Below are 23353 nucleotides of genomic sequence, written 5' to 3' on the forward strand. Positions count from 1 at the left end.
TTTGTCTAATGATGGAAAAATATGGAGACCTATTCAACTGCAAATGAAAACCTTATATAAAAAGATAAATGCTACAAATTTTAAAAGCAGAATCCCTCATCACTGTATTGGAAGAGCTAAGTTAAGTCCCTGTTTCCATAATGCTTGGGTGCACCAGCAGGATCTGAACTCAGAACACACAAATGCAAAAAGCCCTTTCAGCCAAAACATTTGAAATGGACTCTGTGAGGCAGTGAAAACATCCAATGTAAAATGGAACAAAACCACTAAGGACTCAGTCGTTAAGATTGTGTATTCTGATTGCAGCAGAATGAAGGAAAGGAAATTAAATTAGATCTTAACTGAAAGCCCAACACTTGACCATTTATTTCCCCCTGGCAGCCATAAACCCCTGCTGCCATATATCAAATACTCCTGGCTTCCCTTGGCTACACCTACTTACAGCATCTAAGCAACTTGCCTGGCTGGTGGGTCCCTTCTGACTTTCGGGCCCTGGTACATGTTCTCTTTTTCAAATACTGTTTAATACTCATTTCCCGATCACTCCTGGACTTGATTCTTCTTATACTACTTACTCCTGCACATCTAATTGACTCTAGTTAAGCATTTCAACCGGGTTTCTGTTATCTGTGCTTTTCTATGTTTTTTTTTTTATTATACTTTATGTTCTAAAATAGATGTATAGAACATGCAGGTTTGTTACATAGGTATACATGTGCCATGGTGGTTTGCTGCACCTATCAACCTGTCATCTACAATAGGTATTTCCCCTAATGCTATCCCCTCCACCCCCCAATAGGCCCCAGTGTGTGATGTTCCCCTCCCTGTGTCCATATGATCTCATTCTTCAACTCCCACTTATGAGTGAGAACACGTGGTGTTTGGTTTTCTGCTCCTGTGTTAGTTTGCTGAAAATGATGGGTTCCAGCTTCATCCATGTCCCAGCAAAGGACATGAACTCATTCTTTTTTATGGCTGCATAGTATTCCATGGTGTATATGTGCCACATTTTCTTTATCCAGTCTATCACTGATGGGCATTTGGGTTGGTTCCAAGTCTTCGCTATTGTGAACAGCACTGCAATAAACATACATGTGCATGTGTCTTTACAGAATGATTTATAATCCTTTGGGTATATACCCAGCAATGGGATTGCTGGGTCAAATGGTATTTCTGGTTCTAGCTCCTTGAGGAATTGCCGTACTGTATTCCACAATCGTTGAGCTAATTTACACTCCCACAAACAGTGTAAAAGTGTTTCTATTTCTCTGTCACCCAGGCTGGAGTGCAGTGGCGCGATCTCGGCTCACTGCAACCTCCATCTCCTGGGTTCAAGCAATTCTCCTGCCTCAGTCTCTTGAGTAGCTGGGATTACAGGCGCCTGCCACCAGGTCCAGCTAATTTTTTTTTTTTGTATTTTTTTTAGTAGAGACGGGGTTTCACCATGTTGGTCAGGCTGGTCTCGAACTCCTGACCTCGTGATCTACGTGCCTTGGCCTCCCAAAGTGCTGGGATTATAGGTGTGAGCCACCGTACCTGGTTTCTTTCCTGACTTTTTAATGATCGCCATTCTAACTGGCGTGAGACGGTATCTCATTGTGGTTTTGATTTGCATTTCTCTAATGACCAGTGATAATGAGCTTTTAAAAATATGTTTGTTGGTCACATAAATGTCTTCTTTTGAAAAGTGTCTGTTCATACCCTTCACCCACATTTTGATAAGGTTGTTTTTTTCTTGGAAATGTAAGTTCCTTGTAGATTCTGGAGATTAGCCCTTTGTCAGATGGATAGATTGCAAAAATTTTCTCCCATTCTGTAGGTTGCCTGTTCACTCTGATGATAGTTTCTTTTGCTGTGCAGAAGCTCTTTAACTAGATGCCAATTGTCAATTGTGGCTTTTGTTGCAATCGCTTTTGGTGTTTTAGTCATTAAGTCTTTGCCCATGCATATATCCTGAATGGTGTTGCCTAGATTTTTTTCTAGGGTTTTTATGGTTTTAGGTCTTACATTTAAATCTTTAACCCATCTTGAGTTAATTTTTGTATAAGGTGTAAGCAAGGGATCCAGTTTCAGTTTTCTGCATGTGGCTAGCCAGTTTTCCCAATGCAATTTATTAAATAGGGAATCCTTTCCCCATTGTTTGTTTTTGTCAGGTTTGTCAAAGATCAGATGGTTGTAGATGTGTGGTGTTATTTCTGAGGCCTCTGTTTTGTTCCATTGGTCTATATATCTGTTTTGGCACTAGTACCATGCTGTTTTGGTTACTGTAGCCTTGTAGTATAGTTTGAAGTCAGGTAATGTGATGCCTCCACCTTTGTTCTTTTTGCTTAGGATTGTCTTGGCTATACAGGCTCTTTTTTTGGTTCCATATGAAATTTAAAGTAGTTTTTTCTAATTCTGTGAAGAAAGTCAATGGTAGCATGATGGGAATAGCATTGAATCTATAAATTACCTTGGGCAGTATGGCCATTTTCACAATATTGATTCTTCCTACCCATGAGCATGGAATGTTCTTCCATTTGTTTGTGTCCTCTTTTATTTCCTTGAGCAGTGGTTTGTGGTTCTCCTTGAAGAGCTCCTTCATATCCCTTGTAAGCTGTATTCCTAGGTATTTTATTATCTTTGTAGCAATTGTGAATGGGAGTTCACTCATGATTTGGCTGTTTGTCTATTACTGGCGTATAGAAATGCTTGTGATTTTTGCGCATTGGTTTTGTATCCTGAGACTTTGCTGAAGTTGCTTATCAGCTTAAGGAGTTTTGGGGCTGGGACGACGGGGTTTTCTAAATATACAATCAAGTCATCTGTACAGATCATTTGACTTCCTCTCTTCCTATTTGAATACACTTTATTTCTTTCTCTTGCCTTACTGCCTTAGCCAGAACTTCCAATACTATGTTGAATAGGAGTGGTGAGAGAGGGCATCCTTGTTTTGTGCCAGTTTTCAAAGGGAATGCTTCCAGCTTTTGCCCATTCAGTATGATATTTTGCTGTGGGTTTGTCATAAATAGGTCTTATTATTTTGAGATGCGTTCCATCAATACCTAGTTTACTGAGTGTTTTTAGCATGAAGGGGTGCTAAATTTTATTGAAGGCCTTTTCTGCATCTATTGAGATAATTATGTGGTTTTTGTCATTGGTTTGATGTGATGGATTACATTCATTGATTTGTGTATGTTGAACCAGCCTTGCATCCCAGGGATGAAGCCAATTTGATCATAGTGGATAAGCTTTTTAATGTGCTGCTGGATTCAGTTTGCCAGTATTTTATTGAGGATTTTCACATTGATGTTCATCAGGGATATTGGCCTGAAATTTTCTTTTTTTGTCACGTCTCTGCCAGGTTTTGGTATCAGAATGATGCTGGCCTCATAAAATGAGTTAGGGAGGAGTCCCCCTTTTTCTATTGTTTAGAATAGTTTTAGAAGGAATGGTACCAGCTCCTCTTTGTACCTCTGGTAGAATTTGGCTATGAATCCGTCTGGTCCTGGGCTTTTTTTGGTTGGTAGGCTATTAACTACTGCCTCAATTTCAGAACTTGTTATTGGTCAATTCAGGGATTTGACTTCTTCCTGGTTTAGTTTTGGGAGGGTGTATGTGTCCAGGAAGTTATCCATTTCTTCTAGATTTTCTAGTTTATTTGTGTAGAGGTGTTTATGGTATTCTCTGATGGTAGTTTGTATTTCTGTGGGATCAGTGGTGATATTCCCTTTACCATTTTTTTATTGTGTCTATTTGATTCTTCTCTCTTTTATTCTTTATTAGTCTGGCTAGTGGTCTATTTTGTTAATCTTTTTTAAAAGAGTCCCATATTTCTTGGAGGCTTTGTTCATTCCTTTTCATTCTTTTTTCTCTAATCTTGTCTTCATGCTTTATTTCATTAAGTTGATCTTCAATCACTGCTATCCCTTCTTCTGCTTGATCGATTCAGCTATTGATACTTGTGTATGCTTCATAAAGTTCTCGTGCTGTGTTTTTCAGCTCTATCAAGTCAAAGGTTCTTCTCTAAACTGGTTATTCTAGTTAGCAGTTCCTGTATTGTCATATCAAGGTTCTTAGCTTCCCTGCATTTGGTTAGAACATGCTCCTTTAGCTCAGCGGAGTTTATTATCCACCTTCTGAAGCCTACTTCTGTCAATTTGTCAAACTCATTCTCGGTCCAGTTTTGTTCCCTTGCTGGACCCTTTGGAGTTGTGACCCTTTGGAGGAGGAGAGGCATTCTGGTTTTGGAATTTTCAGCCTTTTTGCGCTGGTTTTTCCTCATCTTCGTGGATTTATCTACCTTTGGTCTTTCATGTTGGTGACCTTCAGATGGGGTTTTTTTGTGGTCATCCTTTTTGTTGATATTGATGCCACTGCTGTTTGTTAGTCTTCCTTCTAACAGTCAGGCCCCTCTTCTGCAGGTCTCCTGGAGTTTGCTGGAAGTCCACTCCAGACCCTGTTTGCCTGGGTATCACCAGCGCAGGCTGCAGAGCAGCAAAGATTGCTGCCTGCTCCTTCCTCTGGAAGCTTCCTCCCAGAGGGGCACCCGCCAGATGTCAGCTGCAGCTCTCCTGTATGAGGTGTCTCCCAGTCAGGAGGCATGGGGGTCAGCGACCCACTTGAGGCAGTCTGTCCCTTAGCAGAGCTCGAGTGCTGTGCTGGTTGATCAGCTGCTCTCTTCAGAGCCAGCAGACAGGAACGTTTAAGTCTGCTGAAGCTGTGCCTACAGCTGCCTCTTCCCCCAGGTGCTGTGTCCCGGGGAAATGGGAGTTTTATCTATAAGCCCCTGACTGGGGCTGCTGCCTTTCTTTTCAGAGATGCCCTGCCCAGAGAGGATGAATCAAGAGAGGCAGTCTGGCTACAGTGCCTTTGCAGAGCTGTGGTGGGCTCTGCCCAGTTGGAACTTCTTGGCGGCTTTGTTTACACTGTGAGGGGAAAATCCACCTACTCAAGCCTCAGTAATGGCAGAAGCCCCTCCCCCCACCAAGCTCCAGCGTCCCATGTCAACTTCTGACTGCTGTGCTGGCAGCGAGAATTTCAAGCCAGTGGATCTTAGCTTGTTGGGGTCTGTGGAGGTGGGATCTGCTGAGCAAGACCACTCAGCTCCCTAGCTTCAGCTCCCTTTCCAAGGGAAGGAACGGTTCTGTCTTGCTGGCGTGCCAGGTGCCACTGGGGTACGAAAAAAAACTCCTGCAGCTAGCTCAGTGTCTGCCCAAATGGCCACCCAGTTTTGTGCTTGAAACCCAGGGCCCTGGTGGTGTAGGCACCCGAGGGAATCTCCTGGTCTGTGGGTTGCGAAGACCATGGGAAAAGCATAGTGTCTGGGCCGAATAGCACTGTCCCTCACGGCACAGTCCCTCATGGCTTCCCTTGGCTAGGGGAGGGAGTTCCCCAACCCCTTGCGCTTCCTGGGTGAGGCGACGCCCTACCCTGCTTCTGCTCAACCTCTGTGGGCTTCACCCACTGTCTAACCAGTCCCAATGAGACGAAGCGGGTACCTCAGTTGGAAATGCAGAAATCACCTGCCTTCTTCGTTGGTCTCACTGAGAGCTGCAGAGTGGAGCTGTTCCTATTTGGCCATCTTGCCCCGATTGACCAAGTATGTTATATTTTATTGAGGGCCTTCTATAACACCTTGCCTGGGTTAGGCACTAGGGAGGTAAAACCATATAATGTAGAAAAAGTAGAGCTATAAAGGACCTTAGAGATTTCCTAGTTCAATCTCTCCAGTTTACAGATCAAAGACACCCCAAAGGTTAGAGAGTCATCTGTTGAAGGTTGAATGGCTAAGCGAGTGGTAACATCAGGAACGAGTATCTTCTTTTCTCTTTCCCCTACCCTTCTCCACTCAACATTCTGACATTGCAAAGGCTGTGAAATTACTCAGGCTCTGAGATGGGATTAAACCAAACAGATCTTGTAGGAAAAGGAGGCTTGATGACTGAGCAGATTGAACTCAAAAGTAGCAATCAAAGGAAATCTGAGTTTCTTGGGTGGCTAGAAGAATGATGGTGCCAAGGATAGAAACAGAGCTGAGTTTGGGTGAGGGTAGTGTTTTTCATTGACAAATATTTAGAGAGTTTCTACCATGTGACAAATACTGCTAGATGCAGGAAATATAAAAGTGAACGAGGCAGACTTTTGGCCCCTCCTCCAAGATATTAGGTTTTAAATGATGAATCCAGTATTGTAGGAGCTTGAAGCTTTGGATAATAGGCCATTCAAGTACAGCTATCCTTTGGAAGCTGCAAATCCACGAGTGGAGCTCTAGTGAGAGCTACAAACGCTGAATTGAAGGGCACATGCCAAGGTGAATGATGAAGGCTTGATAGTGGCGACTGGATGCTCTGGGCAGAGGTCTGCAGCTCCCTCCTCTGAAACAACAGGAAGGGCGCTGCATCCCAGAGTGCAGCTAGATCGCAGACCACTCTGTAGACGTGCAATCCTTGTATGCAGCTGCAAATCTACCCCTGGGCCTGGCACACGAGAAAGGGTTTGGAATGTAGGTGAGTGCTAGTATGTTAATATCCTTCTATCTGTTGTGATTTCTATTAAGAAGGTAACTCATTACTGAAAACTATTAAATAAAACAAATTATGCAGCACAATAAGCAAATGATCACAATATTGTGGTACTAGAATTCCAAGGCTAAAAGTAACAGTTGAAAGGACAGTACAGAAAAAATGGGGTAAGGCACCATTGTGAAGTTAAGACACAGGAGAAAACAACAAATGTGGGATGAAGAAGAACAATCATACAAGTATACAAAAACAGAAGTATAAAACTACAGAAAAACACAAAGAGGAAAGCGTTTCAAGAAGACAGAATGACAAAATGCCACTGATCCTGGTAGGGAGAATGAAAGCCTGTTGCCTGGAATTCACTAGAAGGAAGTGAGGCCCTGGATACAAACCACCTAGAAGACCTACAATCAAGGGAAAATGAAATAAAATAATAGGCCAGGCACAGTGGCTCACACCTGTAATCCCAGCACTTTGGGAGGCCAAAGTGGGCAGATCACTTGAGGCTAGGAATTCGAGACCAGCCTGGCCAACATAGTGAAACTCCATCTCTACTAAAAATACAAAAATTAGCCGGGTTTGGTAGCGTGTGCCTGCAATCCCAGCTACTCAGGAGGCTGAGGCAGGAGATCGCTTGAACCCTGGGGGTGGAAGTTGCAGTGAGCTGAGACTGCACCACTGCACTCAAGCCTGGGCAACAGAGCGAGACTCCGTTTCAAAAAAAAAGAAAATTACTGGAAATGTATTATTATAGGCAAAGAGCTATACTAAGTACTTTACATATATTGTCTCTTTTAATACTTCCACTAACCCAGCCACGTAAATATTATTATCCTTACCTTAAACTGAGGAAGTTAGTGCTTAGAAAGTTTAAGTGACTTGCATTGTATTAGTAAGGGAAAAGCCAGGGTTTGATCTGTAATCCGTGTTTTCCTATACCATATTAGTTATGAAAAAAGGACAGTCAGTCAAATATCCCCTCCTAAAATCCTGTAGACACTTTAAATTTTCTTGAGTCACAATTTGTACACAGCTACACAAAGGTAATTTCCCATTGGAGTTTTAGAAACTTAGTGGGTTGAAGAGGCAGAGCATCTGGACTTAAAATCCTGTTGTTTTTTACACTGGCTGTATGACTTTGAACAAGTTACTTAGCCTCGCCGTGTCTTAGTTTCCTCAACTGTAAAATGCAAACTATAGTCTACACTTCATAAGGTTGTTGTGAGTTCTGAATGAGTTCGTACATGTAAACAGAGTAACTGTTAAGCTGCAATCATTACCTGGTGTTTAAACCAATTAATGAAGTATATAATACATAATTTAAAACAATTTCCTGAACAACAACAAAAAATTTTTTTAAATAAACAAAATAAAACAATTCCCTGTATTTAAACGACCAGCCACTCATAGACTCTTGCCTGTCAAAAGATTACAACCTAGGAACAGGAAGCTGCTGTTACAGTCATGGATCTCAGTGGAGGCATTAGTACAGAGGAAACACCAAGGGTTTTGGAACTAGACAAACCTGAGTTCACAGCCTGACTCTCAGAATATTAGCCTTATACATCTGAACAAGTTTCTTCCTATTTGTGTCTTTTACTGTTCCCCATTCTTAGCACACTTTTAGATTTTTTTTTTAATTACTCAGTGATGACACATAATACTCAAATTCAGACTTCCAAATGACAGTTTACTAAGAATAATAATTAAAATTTTTAGCCATGAAAGTTGAGTTGGGGGAAAAAAACAAGGACAGAAGAGATTCATATTAAAGTGGGCCCCTTAAACAATTTATATTGATTATTATTTTTATATATTTATCTATTTCTGCATCTGAAATACCACAGTAAGGAAACAGGAAAGTCTTGTTGCTACACATAATATTTATGGCAATCATAGTTTCCATTTAATAGTCAAACCATGCAAATATATCCTGGCAGGAATAAGCATATTTTAAAAATCATTTGAAAAGGAAAACTTATTATTTTTCTTACTTTTTGAAGCTGATGTGGTATAGATAGGTAAAGCTCTTGCTGCTCTTCTCAAAATTTCTTGTTGTCTTTCTTGGCTGAATTCTTTTTCATAACGTTCCTTTTCAGAATTGGACAAGTAGAACTATAAAAGGAAAGAGGACTATTAAATTTTTTAAATCCCATGATGTTAATTATCATGCTCAGAAAAAGTTTTATCTAGAAAAAAGAAAACCAAAAACTATTTTATGAAGACAAAACTTGTCTTCAAACTTAACTGTTAAGCAGATAAATCAAGTACATTTTAACAAAAACTACATACCTTTGGCATATTAAAAAATATTTGCCCTCCACACCGGATGGCAAAGAACATGAACTAAATATTTTTCCATCTTTGTTTTTCACAAATAAAATTAAATTTCTACAAAGGAAAGGCTTAATATATAGTCTCCATTAGTAAAAATTTTAGTTGTTTAAAAGTTACTGTCAAGAGATTTTTAATTTTCGCAAGAATGTCCAAAGATTTACTTGCTTTGGGTGAAAGGCTAAATCACAGTCATGGGGTCCCGCTAACTTCTAGCCAAATGTCTCATGAAGGCCAACGAGTCTTTTTTTTTTTTTTTAACCATTTTTAGCTTTTAAAAAGTTAACCAATAGGACTTAGTTTCACCAGAATTATGAAAGAGTGTCAAGGCAAGCATAGTTGCCTTTTCAAGGACGGAGTCCTTTATAGAGCTGTTTCTTTTTTTTTTTTCTGAGACGGAGTCTCGCTGTGTTGCCCAGGCTGGAGTGCAGTGGCGTGACTTCGGCTCACTGAAAGCTCCGCCTCCCGGGTTCATGCCGTTCTCCTGCCTCAGCCTCCCGAGTAGCTGGGACTACAGGCACCCGCCACTATGCCCAGCTAATTTTATTTTTATTTTTTTGTATTTTTAGTAGAGACGACGTTTCACCGTGTTAGCCAGAATGGTCTCGATCTCCTGACCTCGTGATCTGCCCGCCTCAGCCTCCCAAAGTGCTGGGATTTACAGGCGTGAGCCACCACGCCTGGCCTAGGGCTGTTTCATGTTTTTACTTCTTACTGTTTGTTCCCATGTGTTGCCAGCCTCTGGTTCATTTCTCTTAATAGCATTTTCCCTTCAGAGTACTCGTTTATGTTTAATTGTTCTTTTCATATGTCATCCTAACATCTCAAGGATCCTAAGTTTTATATCTCAATTTCATGTTACCAGAACTATAGGTTTCTATCAGTCTTTATTTCATAAATTAAAAAAAAAAAACAATGGCTTGAGATTTGTTCTTCATTGTGTTTTACATTTTAATAATACAATTCCTCAATTTTTATCTACTTGTAGGGTTCTGCTTAAAAAGCCCTAAGGAATCCTGACTTTCCATGTTTAAGGAGTAGTTCGTCTAGTTGCTAACTTAAATACCAAAATGTCTCCTCCTTTTGCTGCCCCATCATTGCTAATGGTATTAGCTTAACAACACGGTATTCTGCTATAAACAAGGCAACAGTTTGGCATAGTAGAGAGAGCTCTGGGTTGAGGAAATTATGATTCTAAGAGACTCAGGCAATTTTCTAAGATTGCAGAACTACTGGCAGAGCCAATAGTAAAATACAGGTCTTCTGTGTTCTACTCTGGTACATTTTCCTCTATATTACAGTGTAAAATAAATGTTTTTGCTTTTTATAGATTGTTACTCTAACCTGACTAAAACACCATACTTTAGGAAATAGACGAGTCTATTTAGATTACCTAGCTCAGCTTCCACAATCAAATTGTGATGGGACAAGAAACCCCCAAATTATTTATGGGGGACAAGAAGCAACATGGACAGATGAACAGGACAGTAAGAAGTCAGGAAAGACTCACATAATCTTAAAGATGAAAAAGTCTTAAAGACAATGGAGGTCCCTTATCTAATCTTCCATCACAAGCAGGGGTCTTCAGACATTTCTGACAGATTGGGCCCCTCTTGAACACTTTCAGAGAAATATTTTTCTATTTTGCAAGATGGCATGTTCTCTTTTAAGAGAATTTTAACTTGTTAGAAAGTTATTTCCTGACATGTGTCTCTTACATATTCATAGTAGAGTATAAAAATCACATGGTAACATGTTAAATATATTTGAATAGAAGATGTTCTGATCAAATTTTACAGATTCCTTATAAAACTTCAACAGATTTCCCTGGGCTATCCTATTCCTAGTCTGCAGTAGTATCCCAGGCCTCAAGCCTCACTGCTGCTATTCAACATCATTACTTTTCCTTAAGAATGAAGGTTATGGGCCGGGTGCGGTGGCTCACATCTATAATCCCAGCACTTTGGGAGGCCGAAGCAGTTGGATCACGAGGTCAGGAATTCAATACCAGCCTGGCCAACATGGTGAAACCCCGCCTCTACTAAAAAAATACAAAAATCAGCTGGGTGTGGTGGCATGCGCCTGTAGTCCCAGCTACTCGGGAGGCTGAGGCAGGAGAATTGCTTGAACCCAGGAGGTGGAGGTTGCAGTGAGCCGAGGTCACACCACTACACTCCAGCCTGGTGACAGAGTGAGACTCCGTCTCAAAAAAAAAAAAAAAAGAATGAAGGTTATGAAACTTTGAAAAGCTTAAACCAAATGAAAATTTCAAGAGACATTCAGAATTTTAGATGAGGAAAGATGAGGAATGGAACAAAACAAATATTCAAACAGATTGTAATTTTGAATTAGTACTACAAGTTTGTCTTTTTATTCAAAACTAGTGAACAGAATTCAAACTATGAAATGCTATTATTGCCTTAAATTCAGTGTTCATACAGTTCTATTTAAATATATATTAAATGCCAATTAAGAGTGAGGTGGTGTCCCAGATATCAGAGATCCAAAGATGAATAAAAACAATCCTTGACTTCAAAAAGTATATTTCTATAGTCTAGTAAGAGAGCCATATAAACAAAGAATTACAAAATATGAATCAGCATAAAGTACAACATTAGTAATATATTACAAGGTATGATAAAAGCTCCCTTGGGAGGTAGTGGGAGATATCAATGAAAGTTTCTTGAAGGCAGTGTACCTAAGTTTTGAAAGATAAACAGGAATCTTTCAGGAAGACAGAGAAGAAAAGAAAATCTTGGCAAAGGGAACAGCATACAGAAAGCACAAGGATGTGAAAATAGTACAGTATATTCAGCTCAATACACTGCTTGAGTATAGAGTTCTATGAAGAAGCAATGAAGATTAAATTAGTAAGATTTTAGTTCATGAAGGGATTTGGTGTACCATGCAAATGAACATGAGCTTTATCTTACAGCTAATTGGCAAACTCTGTAGGATTACAGTCAGGAAAGGGATGGGACCGTATTTTCTTTTTAGAAAAGATGACACTTGGTGATGGGAGATGACTATCAGCTATTCACATGCTGCCTCTTCCTCACCATTTCTTCATTTAAGTCTTTATCAATCTGCCTGTTATATACGAGGTCTGATTCTAAGTACTGGGGATATAGGAATAAACAACAAAGATTTTTCCTTCAAAAAGCTTAGTGGAAGAGATATTTATAAAGGTCTCAGCTTAAATACCACTTCCTCAGAGATTTATTAGACCATACTATCTAAAGTAGCTCTTTCTCTCCAAAAGTAGCTGTTACTTTGTTACATTCTATCATATTACCATGTTATTTTTCTAAATTTATCACAATTTATAATTATTTTATTTGTTTACTGTCTGTCTCTACCTTTAAGCCTAGCACAGTCTGATATCCGGTGGGTGGTCAAGAAGTACTTGATTGAAACAATGAAAAACAGAAAAGACATCCCACCCGTATTTATAACTTAACTTCCTTAAAGATTTATAGTTTTTGCTTTTTATTATTATTATTTTTGAGACAGAGTTTCACTCTCGTTGCCCAGGCTGGAATGCAATGGCGCAATCTTGGCTTACTGCATCCTCTGCCTCCCAGGTTCAAGCAATTCTCCTGCCTCAGCCTCCTAAGCTGCTGGGATTACAGGAGCACGCCACCACACCCGGCTAATTTTGTATTTTTAGTAGAGATGGGGTTTCACCATGTTGGTCAGGCTGGTCTCGAACTCCTGACCTCAGGTGATCCACCTGCCTCGGCCTCCCAAAGTACTAGGATTATAGGCGTGAGCTACCACGTCTGGCCCTAGTTTTTGCTTTTTAGACCCAATCAATTCCCCTAGACCTAGATCTCCAAGCATTGTTCTGACCTCTGAGCTGACTGAATCCTCCTAATAAAAGCTGTGTTTGGTGTTATATTAGCACCAACCTCTGAGCTGACAGAATCCTCCTAACAAAGCTGTGAGCTTGGTATTACATTAGCACCAAACTCACAGCTTTGTAATTGCTTATACAGGCCTACTTCAGTCAGCACACTGTAAGCTCAGTGACAAAGAGAATCTTAAATTCCTGTTCTTGGTTGTCTCTAGAGCTTAGCTTAGCTAGCCCATGACGATTTAATAACTAATTCATTTAATAGTTACTGAAAATCCACTAAGTGCCAGACAGTGTGGGAAGGGATATAGTGAAGAATGCAATGTAAATATCCCTGCCCTCACAAAATTTAAAATTTAATAATGTGATGCATATTAGTAAACAGGCAATTACACTACCAGATGGTAAGTTCTCTGACAGGGCAAATGGAGCATGCCACAGCAAGGTCACTGGATACAGGCTTGGGCAGTCAGATGACCTTATAGGAGTAGAGGAGAATATGAAGGAGAAGTTGATATAAAGGCTTAAGCTCTGGGCTGAATGCTAAATGGATGCAATATGCTAGAACCACCACCAAAAAAATTAATAATAACATTTTGATGGTGCTTATTAGGTGCTAAGCATTCTTCTGAGCTCTTTATATACACTATTAACTCCATATATTAATTATCTATTATTAATTACATAGATTGCTAATTTGCCCAATTCTTATAGCTATCCTATGAGGTGGGTACTAATATCACCCTCACTTTACAGAGGAGGGATCAACTAAGGAAAGTCTCCAAAGTCACACAGCTAACACAGCTAGTAGGCTGCAGAAGGATGAGCTGAACCTGAACAGTTTTAGTCCAGAGTCCGTGTGGTACTGTTGTTGTTGCTGTTGTCTGAGACATGGTCTCACTCTGCTGCCTAGGCTGGAGTGCAGTGGCATGATCACGGCTCACTGCAGGCTCAACCTTCCTGGGCTCAGTGATCCTCCCACCTCAGCCTCCCGAGTAGCTGGGACTACAGGTGCATGCCACCATGCCCAGCTAATTTTTTTTTATCCTTTGTAGAGACGGGGTTTGCTACTTTGCCAAGGCTGATGTCAAAGTCCTGGGCTAAAGTGATCTGCCTGCCTACCTTGGCCTTCCAAAGTGCTGGATTACAGGCATAAGTCACCACGCCTGGCCTGTATTCTTAACCTCTACATTATACTGCTTCTCAAAAGTACTACCAATTATTTTTATTATTCTATTTCTTATTTCCTGAAATGAGAATTATTTACTTTTTACACATGCTATGTTTTCAATAGTCATCACTACTAGTAATTGATTAAGTAAAATTAAGTCCTTTTCAATTTCAAGATTAAGAAATGGATAGTTTGTAACATAACTTTAAGAGTTGACTAATTAGTAACAAATGCCTGATGAATATATTTGAAGCAACACGAAAGTCTGACTTATGGTTTACTTTACCTTTTAAAACAAAAGCATCTAACAGAAAAAGCAGGCAAAAGACTGTACGGCATTACTTGCTAATGTTAAATGTATATATACCAGTTCTACTACTAGGCATCTACTCAAAAGAACTACATATATATTATCCAAGAGACATGCACTAGAATGTTTACAGCAGCCCTATTTGTAACAGCTCTAAGCTGGAGGCTACCCACATGCTCATCAACAGTAGATTGAGTAAATAAATTGTGTTACATACTACAGCTGAATACTAAACAATAATGAGAATAAATGATCTGCAACTATACGTAATACAGATGAATCTTACAAATAGAATGTTAATGAAAGAAGCCACACACACATATGACTATGACTACACACATACACATACACACACTACTAGAAAACTCCATTTATATTTAATACAAAAAACAGGCAAAACTAATCTATGCTGTTAGAAGGCAAGAGAGTGGCTTCTTATAAAGTGGATGACTGAAAGGAAGCATCGGGGGTTGATGGGGTTCTGGTAATGTTCTGTTTCTTGAATTGGGTGGTAGTTACACAGGTGTGTACACATATGCATACTTTTTGTATATATGTTCTTCATTGCAAAGTTAAATAGAAGTTGATACTATTTTTAAACATATGGTCTATAATTTTTAATGATTTTGATAAATTTAACACAAAGGAAAACGCTTACATTATCATCATCATCTAATATTTGAGTCCTAACAATGTGGCAGGTACACTACTATTTTAAAAGCTTAGGCCGGGCGTAATGGCTCACGCCTGTAATCCCAGCACTTTGGGAGGCTGAGGCGGGTGGATCACCTGAGGCCAGGAGTTCAAGACCAGCCTGACCAACATGGGGAAATCCCGTCTCTACTAAAAATACAAAAATTAGCCGGGCATGGTGATGCGTGCCTGTAATCCCAGCTACTCAGGAGGCTGAGGCAGGAGAATCGCTTGAACCTGGGAGGCGGAGGTTGCAGTGAGCCAAGATCGCGCCATTGTAATCCAGCCTGGGTGACAAGAGCGAAACTCCATCTCAATAAATAAATAAATAAATATACATGTTTTAACTGAATAAATCTCACAATCTTTACAAACATCCTACAGAGACAGGCACAATTGTTAGTTCCATTTTTTGATAAGAAAACTGCAGCTTGGAGAGATTAAATTATTAGAGCAAAAGATCAAACTCAGACAACTCTAACTCTAGAGAATATATTCTTAACCACCTTGCTATATGAAATTTTCAGTGAAGGAAGAATTCAGTCAGCTATGGCGAGGTAAGAGAGACATACCGGTCATAAAACCTACTCCACATAAATGTTTACCTATATTATTTTCCAAATGGAACCTCCAATTAGAAGAAACACTAGTCATATTAAAGTGCAGCAAGCAATAGCCTAGACAATTTGTTTCCATCACAAAACTTTCTTTAATTGCAGCATATCTGTTCATGCCTGAGAAAATATAAATGTTGAGAGTTTCTAAAAATAAACTCTACTTTCCTAACTCAATTCTGTTCCTTAAGACTTTTTATTCCAGTAATATAAAGTATGTCTTTAAGGAAACATAGCATGGCAGAAAAATAGTAAGCATTTCTATACTGCTGAACTTTTACTATGCTGTGTCAGTGGACTGTATCTGAGAATAGGCTGATGACTCACATTCACAGTACAGAGCAACCAAGCAGTTTTATGAATGGAAACAGAACACATGCATTATGTAAAGTTTTAACAAAGGTAACACAAGGGAAAAAAATTCCATAATCAGTTAAAACATTTGGTAATTTACCAACATTAAATTTACCTCTTTGGAGGGGGAAGCGGGAGATGTGAAAATTGTCATCCAATAGGACCATACAAACATAACAAAGAACAGATGGAAAGCCACAAGGTAAACAACGGTCTTTCCTGGTAAATAAAAACAAATAACAGTTCATTGAATCCAGGTGAAAACAGCAAAAAGCATTACATTAAAACACAATAATTGGGTCAGGAGGCAGAATCCAATAAACAATTACATCAAAATGTACTGAAACATCAAATATATAAACTTTACTTGCATGAGGAAACATTACTAGATATGAAGAAATATTCTGTTCCTATATTTAAGGATTATCAGTCTGGTTTATAAGACGAGATTTAAGATGAGATTTGATTGTATTAAATTGCTGAAGATTTAAGCTAAAACACTTCCTTCACTCACTGTATTTCAAGTTCTCCAAAAGTTCATTTTAAATGACTTAAAATTATTTAAAACAGAATCTATTACTATGAGCATTAAATCCAAGGAACTGTCAACTGAAAGTAAATAAAATAAGTTACCATCACCATAAATGATGAATACATCTGAATAACTCATTCCCTGTATTGTTCAGAAAAAGTATCCTAAATTTCATTCTCCTGTTCAATACAGGCTAACAAGAAAAAGTTTTGGCCATTTTGAATATCTAACATAACTGTTTCCCAAGTAGATTAATGTAACATTCCAACATATTTCAAAAGCTTTTTGTTGTATTCTACATACTTGAAAGAAGCAGTACTGATTTCTTTAAGAAGCAAGAACTATCTACCAGATGCTTAAACTCTTTTTCAGTTTGTAATGCAGCACCATAAACCCACTGAAGATAATAAATACAGACAAGTCTGAAATTCTACTCATTTTTAAAGTTCAGATAAAATGCTACTCCTTCCACAAAGGTCTTTTCTGTTACTTTCAGAATTCATTACTTCTTCATATTGCACTCTCCAAATAATTTGCTTAGATTTCAATTAAAGTACTTATTTCAGTAAAGTTAGCTGCTTAATACTGATGAGGTAATACATGCAAAACACTTAGAAGAATGGCTGGCACACAATAAATACTGATTATTAATATTATTACTATTAGTCTTATCCAGGTATTTTAATTATTTTCTCCAAAATTTGGTCCTTTTTGTGCATTCCCTATATCAGTGTTTCTCAATTTTAAGAAGTGACAAAGTGTTCACTGGTCTGCGCTGAAAAAAAAAAAAAAGAAAAGAAAGACCAAGAACAATGTAAGGAGGCTTTTGTAAAAGCTAACATGTATTCAGTTTGAAGTACTGTCCTTCCTTTGGTCTGAGGTTTATTTTCCTTTATGTTTTTGGTTTAAAAATTGCTTGTACTTTTCAAATAAAATAATAATAATAATTTGACCACTCTGTTGCAACCCAACCTTTTCTTCTGAAATTGTATTGGATTCATGCCTGATCTCAGAGAACAGAAACTCCAGTCACGCAGTTGACCAATGCAGAAACCCAGGCCTGAAATGACTCCTTGTATCTCACAGCTTATCAGTACAAATACTACTAATTCTAGCTCCTAAAATTTCTCTCCAAGTGAACTCATTATTATTATTTTCATTATTTTTCAATAATTTCAATAATTATCATTTTTTCACTGCCAGTGCATAGTTCATAAATTGTTGCCTATGTTCTTTGGATTGCTGCAAAAGCCAATTGGTCTCCTTGCTTCCAATCCATCTCAGTGGTTGATGTAAAACATGTTGCTCATAGTTTCTTTTCCCTCTTGGCTGTGGAATTCCTAAGAAATAATTCCAACCTCACGACCAGTGCATCCTAGTAAAACCGTGGGACTACTCAGTCACCATATTTGACTACAGGTACTGAAATCACCATTCCTATGTACTGAAAGCCAACTAGAAGGCATATAATCTATGCCTTATTTCTAACCCTCACAGTAAGTCTTCTAAGGTATCATTCCAGTTTACAGATGTAAACAGTGAGGCTCAGAGAATTTAATACTTTGCCCAACATCACTTAGTTATTAAATGATGAAGCCAGAATTCAAACCCATATCTGTTTGACAATAATCCAAGGTTCTTTTCACTATGTCCTAGCTAAAATTATAGTTTCCTCCACGTTTTAAACCACCATCTTAATGGTCATATTCTACTTCTAAGCCAATATCTGATGCCAAGATAAAATCGTAACCCTAACTTCCTTCCATTTTCAAATGTGCTCTTTTTGTTTCCACTAACATTGATTGTCATACACATTAAAAACTGGTTTCTCAAAATCTGCTTTCTCTATCCTGTCAGTTCCCTTCAGGTTGAACCCCATGGTGTACCCAATGGACTCAGTATCATTGCTTTGGCTAGGTGCAGCGGCTCACGCCTGTATTCCCGACACTTTTGGAGGCTGGGGTGGGCGGATCACTTGAGGTCAGGAGTTCAAGACCAGCCTGGCCAACATGGTAGAACTCCATCTCTACTAATACAAAAAATTACCTGGGCGTAGTGGTGCACACTTGTAATCTCAGCTACTTGGTAGGCTGAGGTGGGAGGATCGCCTAAACCTGGGAGGCAAAGGTTGCAGTGAGCCAAGATCATGCCACTGCACTCTAGCCTGAGTGACAGAGCGAGACTCCATCGCAAAAAAAAAGAAAAAGAAAAAATATATATATTATATGTATATTTTATATATTATATATAATTGCTTCATTTGTTTTTCCTTTGGAAAAGCGTGCAAGAACTTAGTTTCCTACTGCTATGATAACACTGAGACCATTTAACAACCATGCAATGTTATCTTCACTTTGCTTACTTCTTTTATAAATATTTTTGCCTAGACCCCATATTAAATCAAGCTTGTTGCTCCTCATCTATACACTATCGTATAACTTTGAGATAGATGGTAACTTGGAGATACTTTAAATGTAAAAACAATATACTCTTCATAGTTTTAAAAACATTTAATATAATTTTAGAAAATTTCCTTTCTTCATGAAAACAAAAGAAAATGGTTTTGCTTAAAAATATATTCTGTTAAAAAATAGATAAAGCTCTTAACACAAGACCTAGAATATAGTAAGTACCTAAAAGATGTTGCCATTAAATTATAATGAGTAAAGAATAACAGAAAACAATGCTTTTCACTACATTCAAATTAACGTGATTATCAATAGGCAAACTTCTGGTTACATATACATGCTATTAAACCATTGGTTACAAGTAATATAGGAAGTAAAATCATAGTTAACTGAGAAAATTAAATCAAAGACGAAAGAAAAACCTGAAACCTATATACCAAATTCTGTGTTCAGAAGTTCAAAAATCACCCGTAACTGAATTTAAAAACAAACAAGCTAACAACAACAAAAGACTGTATTGAAAGACTCTTTGGCCAGGCAACGTGGCTCATGCTTGTAATCCCAGCACCTTGGGAGGCAGAGGCGGGCGGATCACGAGGTCAGGAGATCGAGACCATCCTGACTAACACAGGAAAACCCTGTCTCTACTAAAAAAATACAAAAAATTAGCCGGGCGTCGTGGCGAGCGCCTGTAGTCCCAGCTACTCAGGAGGCTAAGGCAGGACAATGGCGTGAACCTGGGAGGCGGAGCTTGCAGTGAGCGGAGATTGCGCCACTGCACTCCAGCCTGGGCGACAGAGCGAGACTCTGTCTCAAAAAAAAAAAAAAAAAAGACTCTTTGAGAGACACGGTAAAAATAGCCCCAAGAGATAATGATATAAGTTAAAAGTTCTTTTATAAGAACTTCTGAAATTCTTTGCTTTCTATATCTGTGCTTCCAACATACAGGAAACATTTTTGATTTAAAGAAAGAAAATAAGCCAACCAAGATTGAGTCTGCGTTTATTCTGTTACTGACAAATTAAATTTAAAGGTAATTTAAGATTTACACACTTAATGCCTAATTGTCTCCAGTAAGAGGAATTACTATTTATTAATAATTTCTAACTGTTCAAGTATTTTAGAAATCCTCTGGAGTTTTGTATGTCCAATTAAATTTTGTTTAAATTTAATCTCAACAGACTTATGAAATTTGCTTTTATCCCAGTGAAATTTTGAGAAATGATTTTTCCCTCTAGGCACCATCTTTTTTACTTAGTTGTTATAAAAACTTTAGCTTCCTTAAACTGGTAATGCAATTTACAAATTTACAGTCTGGTTATTTTCTTAAATATCTGTGCATTGTAAAGTGCGATTTTAACAAATGCCTCAACGAGAACCATCAATAAAATGTAGACATCACGAAAGCAGAATTGTCTCCTCAACCTAGCTAGAACTCATTAAAAAATCTAACTAAAAAGTTGTGAAGAACATATGAGACAGAAATATTTATATAAATACACAAAGAAGTTTGGGTACTAGGTGTTGTACAAAATAATGTCTACTTTAATTTACATACACAATACAAAATGAGAATACATGAAATGTCTTGGTCTGGAAATAATCCCATTACTAGATCTCCTTTTAATTACTTAAAATGTAAAGACAGGGATTTTATTTCTAAAAAGCAAAAACACATGCATTCATCACTAAATAAAAAGTATGTTCCAATTAAAATATCATTAAGCATTTAACTTAAATTGAAACTAAAAGTGCCTTACCATTTTCTTCATTTCCAAAAATAGTAACTAGAATAGAAGAAAAAATAGTGAATAAATATACTTTAAACATTTTGTATGTAAGTTTTATTTCAGGTTGAATATTCATCTTAATATCATTTTCAAAAAAATAAACTTTAGTTATAAATTGCAGACACTAATGCAAAGTCAAAATTGCACTTAAAAAACTCCAAAACCATTAAAATGCTAAAATCCAAATTCTTGATCATTAACACTACAGTCACACTAAATGTTTTCAGAACTTTATTAATTTTAAGTGTATCAACATGGTTATAGCTGCAATGTTTTCTTTAGCTCTTTCCTTAATGATATCCGCAGAATGAACAGAACTGTCCTCTATGACCCCCATAACTTATTTGTTAGTCTGTGATGTACTCTTATCAACCTCTTTGTGAATCTATACTCAAGACAAATGTATTTTTCTAAAGAAAAAAGTAGATGAACTTACCCTGCTAATTTTTAGTGTTTTTTTCTCTGAATAATCAAATACTGAAAAAGTCAGACTACGCACAGTAATTCAGTGTCTACCTCTCTTATGTTTTTTTCCATCTTGTATTACTATTGTGATGAATAAAGCCAACAACCACTTCAGTCTACCAAGCCTGAAACCCTGTGAACTGCTATTTACTCTTTCTTCCTGGATAATTCAATGGCCTCGAGTCCTGTTGTTTCTACTATCTAAGTCTCTTTATAATCTGTCACCTATTCTTTAATCCCTCCCCACTGTCCTCCTCAAATGCAACAGCTTAAGGCATCTTCCTACAGTCAGTGTTAACACACCACCACCACTAGCAAATCTGATGAATACTCTTCAATATCTGTGAGTCACTTTCAGAATGAAGTCCAAAATCTTCAGGGTAGCAAACACTACAAGCCCTCTGTAATCTACAATCTGTCTACCTCTCTAGTTTCTTCCTTTTTTTTCGGTTTTTTTTTGAGACAGGGTCTAGCTCTGTCGCCCAGCCTGGAGTGCAGTGGCACAATCTTGGCTCACTGCAACCTCCACCTCCCAGGTTCAAGTGATTCTCCTGCCTCAGCCTCCCGAGTAGCTGGGATTACAGGTGCGTGCCACCACGCCTGGCTAATTTTTGTATTTTTAGTAGAGATGGGTTTCCACCATGTTGGCCAGGCTGGTCTCGAACTCCTGACTTCAAGTGAATCCGCCCGCCTCAGCCTCCCAAAGTTTTGGAATTACAGGTGTGAGCCACCGCGCCAGGCTCTCTCTAGTTTCTTCTGTCATTTGCCCATATTTCTGGTCTAATTATTCTAAACAAATTGTGGTTTCCCAAATGCATCAAGCTGTTTCATATGTGCCATGTACCTTGTCTATTCATCCTTCAAGGCCCGTTTTGAATACTAGCTCCTTTGTAAAGCCTTCCTGAGTCCCTCTTTAGGCAGAGTAGATCACTCCTTTATATCACCACTGATCATTCTTCCATCTTTACCACACCATCTCATTTTTCTTCTTTTCTTTTTATTTTTTCAATTACTTGTCAATATGTCTGTCTCACCTTACTGGAATAAATGCTTCTTGAAGTGTGGAATCATGTCTTAGAATAGTAACAACCCTGCAAGTTATCATTAGCTCCATTTTACAGATAAGTAAACTAAGGCTCAAAATAATTAAATGACCTTCCTAAGGTCACAGAGCTAGTATATGTAGTATAGATGGGATTTGAATTAAGTCTGTTCAGACTACTGGTAAGGACGAAAACTTGATAATATACTGTGTTATCACCCTCCTCCAAGTAGAAAATCTGAATTTAAAATAACATCTAGCTAACAGTTTCCAGTGGTTGTCTCTTCCAGTTTCTCACTAAGATATTCAGGGAACAATAAAACTGCTTCATATAAAAACAAAGCTAGGCCCGGCACGGTGGCTCACGCCTGTAATCTCAGCACTTTGGGAGGCTGAGATGGGCGGATCACTTGAGGTCAGGAATTCGAGACCAGCCTGGCCAACATGGTGAAACCCCATCTGCACTAAAAAATGCAAAAATTAGCCAGGTGTGGTGGCATGCACCTATAGTCCCACCTATTCAGGAGGCTGAGGCAGGAGAATCACTTGAACCCATGGGGCAGAGGTTGCACTGAGCCAAGATTGCACCACTGCACTCCAGCCTGGACAACAGAATTAGACTCTGTTTCAAAAAAAAAAAAAAAAACCAAACCAACAATGGCTAGAATCACTTCTTCACAGAGGACTTTCCTGACCACAGAATGGGTTAAATAAATCTCGGTATATATTCTCACAACACTTTATACTTTCCCTTTCATAACACCCCTGACACTTGTAATTACTGGTTTACAGTTCATAGTTCCTCCTAGGTTTTTTTCCTGGAGGTAGAGGACATGACTTTTTCACCAGCATCTGAAACAGTGTACAGCATGGAACAAACTCTCAATATTTGCTAATGGCACCTCTAACTACAGAGACAAAGACATGGCTGGGAACAGCAATCTGCAGAACCTCTCACAGTGAGACAAGGCTATTCCTTTTTATGGGGATCCCAAAATATTTTTTTCTTTTTTGTTTTGTTTTGTTTTTGAGACAGAGTTTTGTTCTGTCACCCAGGCTGGAGTGAAGTGGCGCGATCTTGGCTCACTGCAACATCCACTCTCCGGGTTCAAGCAATTCTCCTGCCTCAACCTCCTGAGTAGCTGGGATTACAGGTGCATGCCACCACGCCTGGCTAATTTTTGTATTTTTAGTAGAGACGGAGTTTCACCATGTTGGCCAGAATGGTCTTGACCTCCTGACCTCATGATCCACCCGCCTTGGACTCCTGAAGTGCTGGGA

General features: G+C 38.6%; 1 protein-coding gene across 16 annotated transcripts in view; it reads right to left on the reverse strand.

Annotated features, from left to right (window-relative positions):
• Nucleotides 1-23353, reverse strand: part of ZDHHC20 (zinc finger DHHC-type palmitoyltransferase 20) — an 85840-nt gene that overhangs the window by 33116 nt on the left and 29371 nt on the right. For 15 of the 16 annotated variants that reach the window (XR_010136733.1, XR_010136730.1, XR_010136731.1 and 12 more), the window contains exons 2-4: nucleotides 20536-20562; nucleotides 15951-16054; nucleotides 8498-8618 (exon numbers count right to left, since the gene is read on the reverse strand). Coding sequence is in view for 12 of the 16 variants with exons in the window: in XM_063714852.1 (XP_063570922.1) it covers nucleotides 8498-8618; nucleotides 15951-16054; nucleotides 20536-20562 (252 nt within the window). In the remaining 4 variants the exon portion in view is untranslated. Of the gene's footprint in view, nucleotides 1-8497; nucleotides 8619-15950; nucleotides 16055-18413; nucleotides 18471-20535; nucleotides 20563-23353 lie in introns of those variants that run through there. The other variant, XM_054546101.2, reaches the window with a different exon arrangement.

This window comes from Pongo abelii, chromosome 14 (assembly GCF_028885655.2).
Source record: "Pongo abelii isolate AG06213 chromosome 14, NHGRI_mPonAbe1-v2.0_pri, whole genome shotgun sequence".
NCBI lineage: Eukaryota > Metazoa > Chordata > Mammalia > Primates > Hominidae > Pongo > Pongo abelii.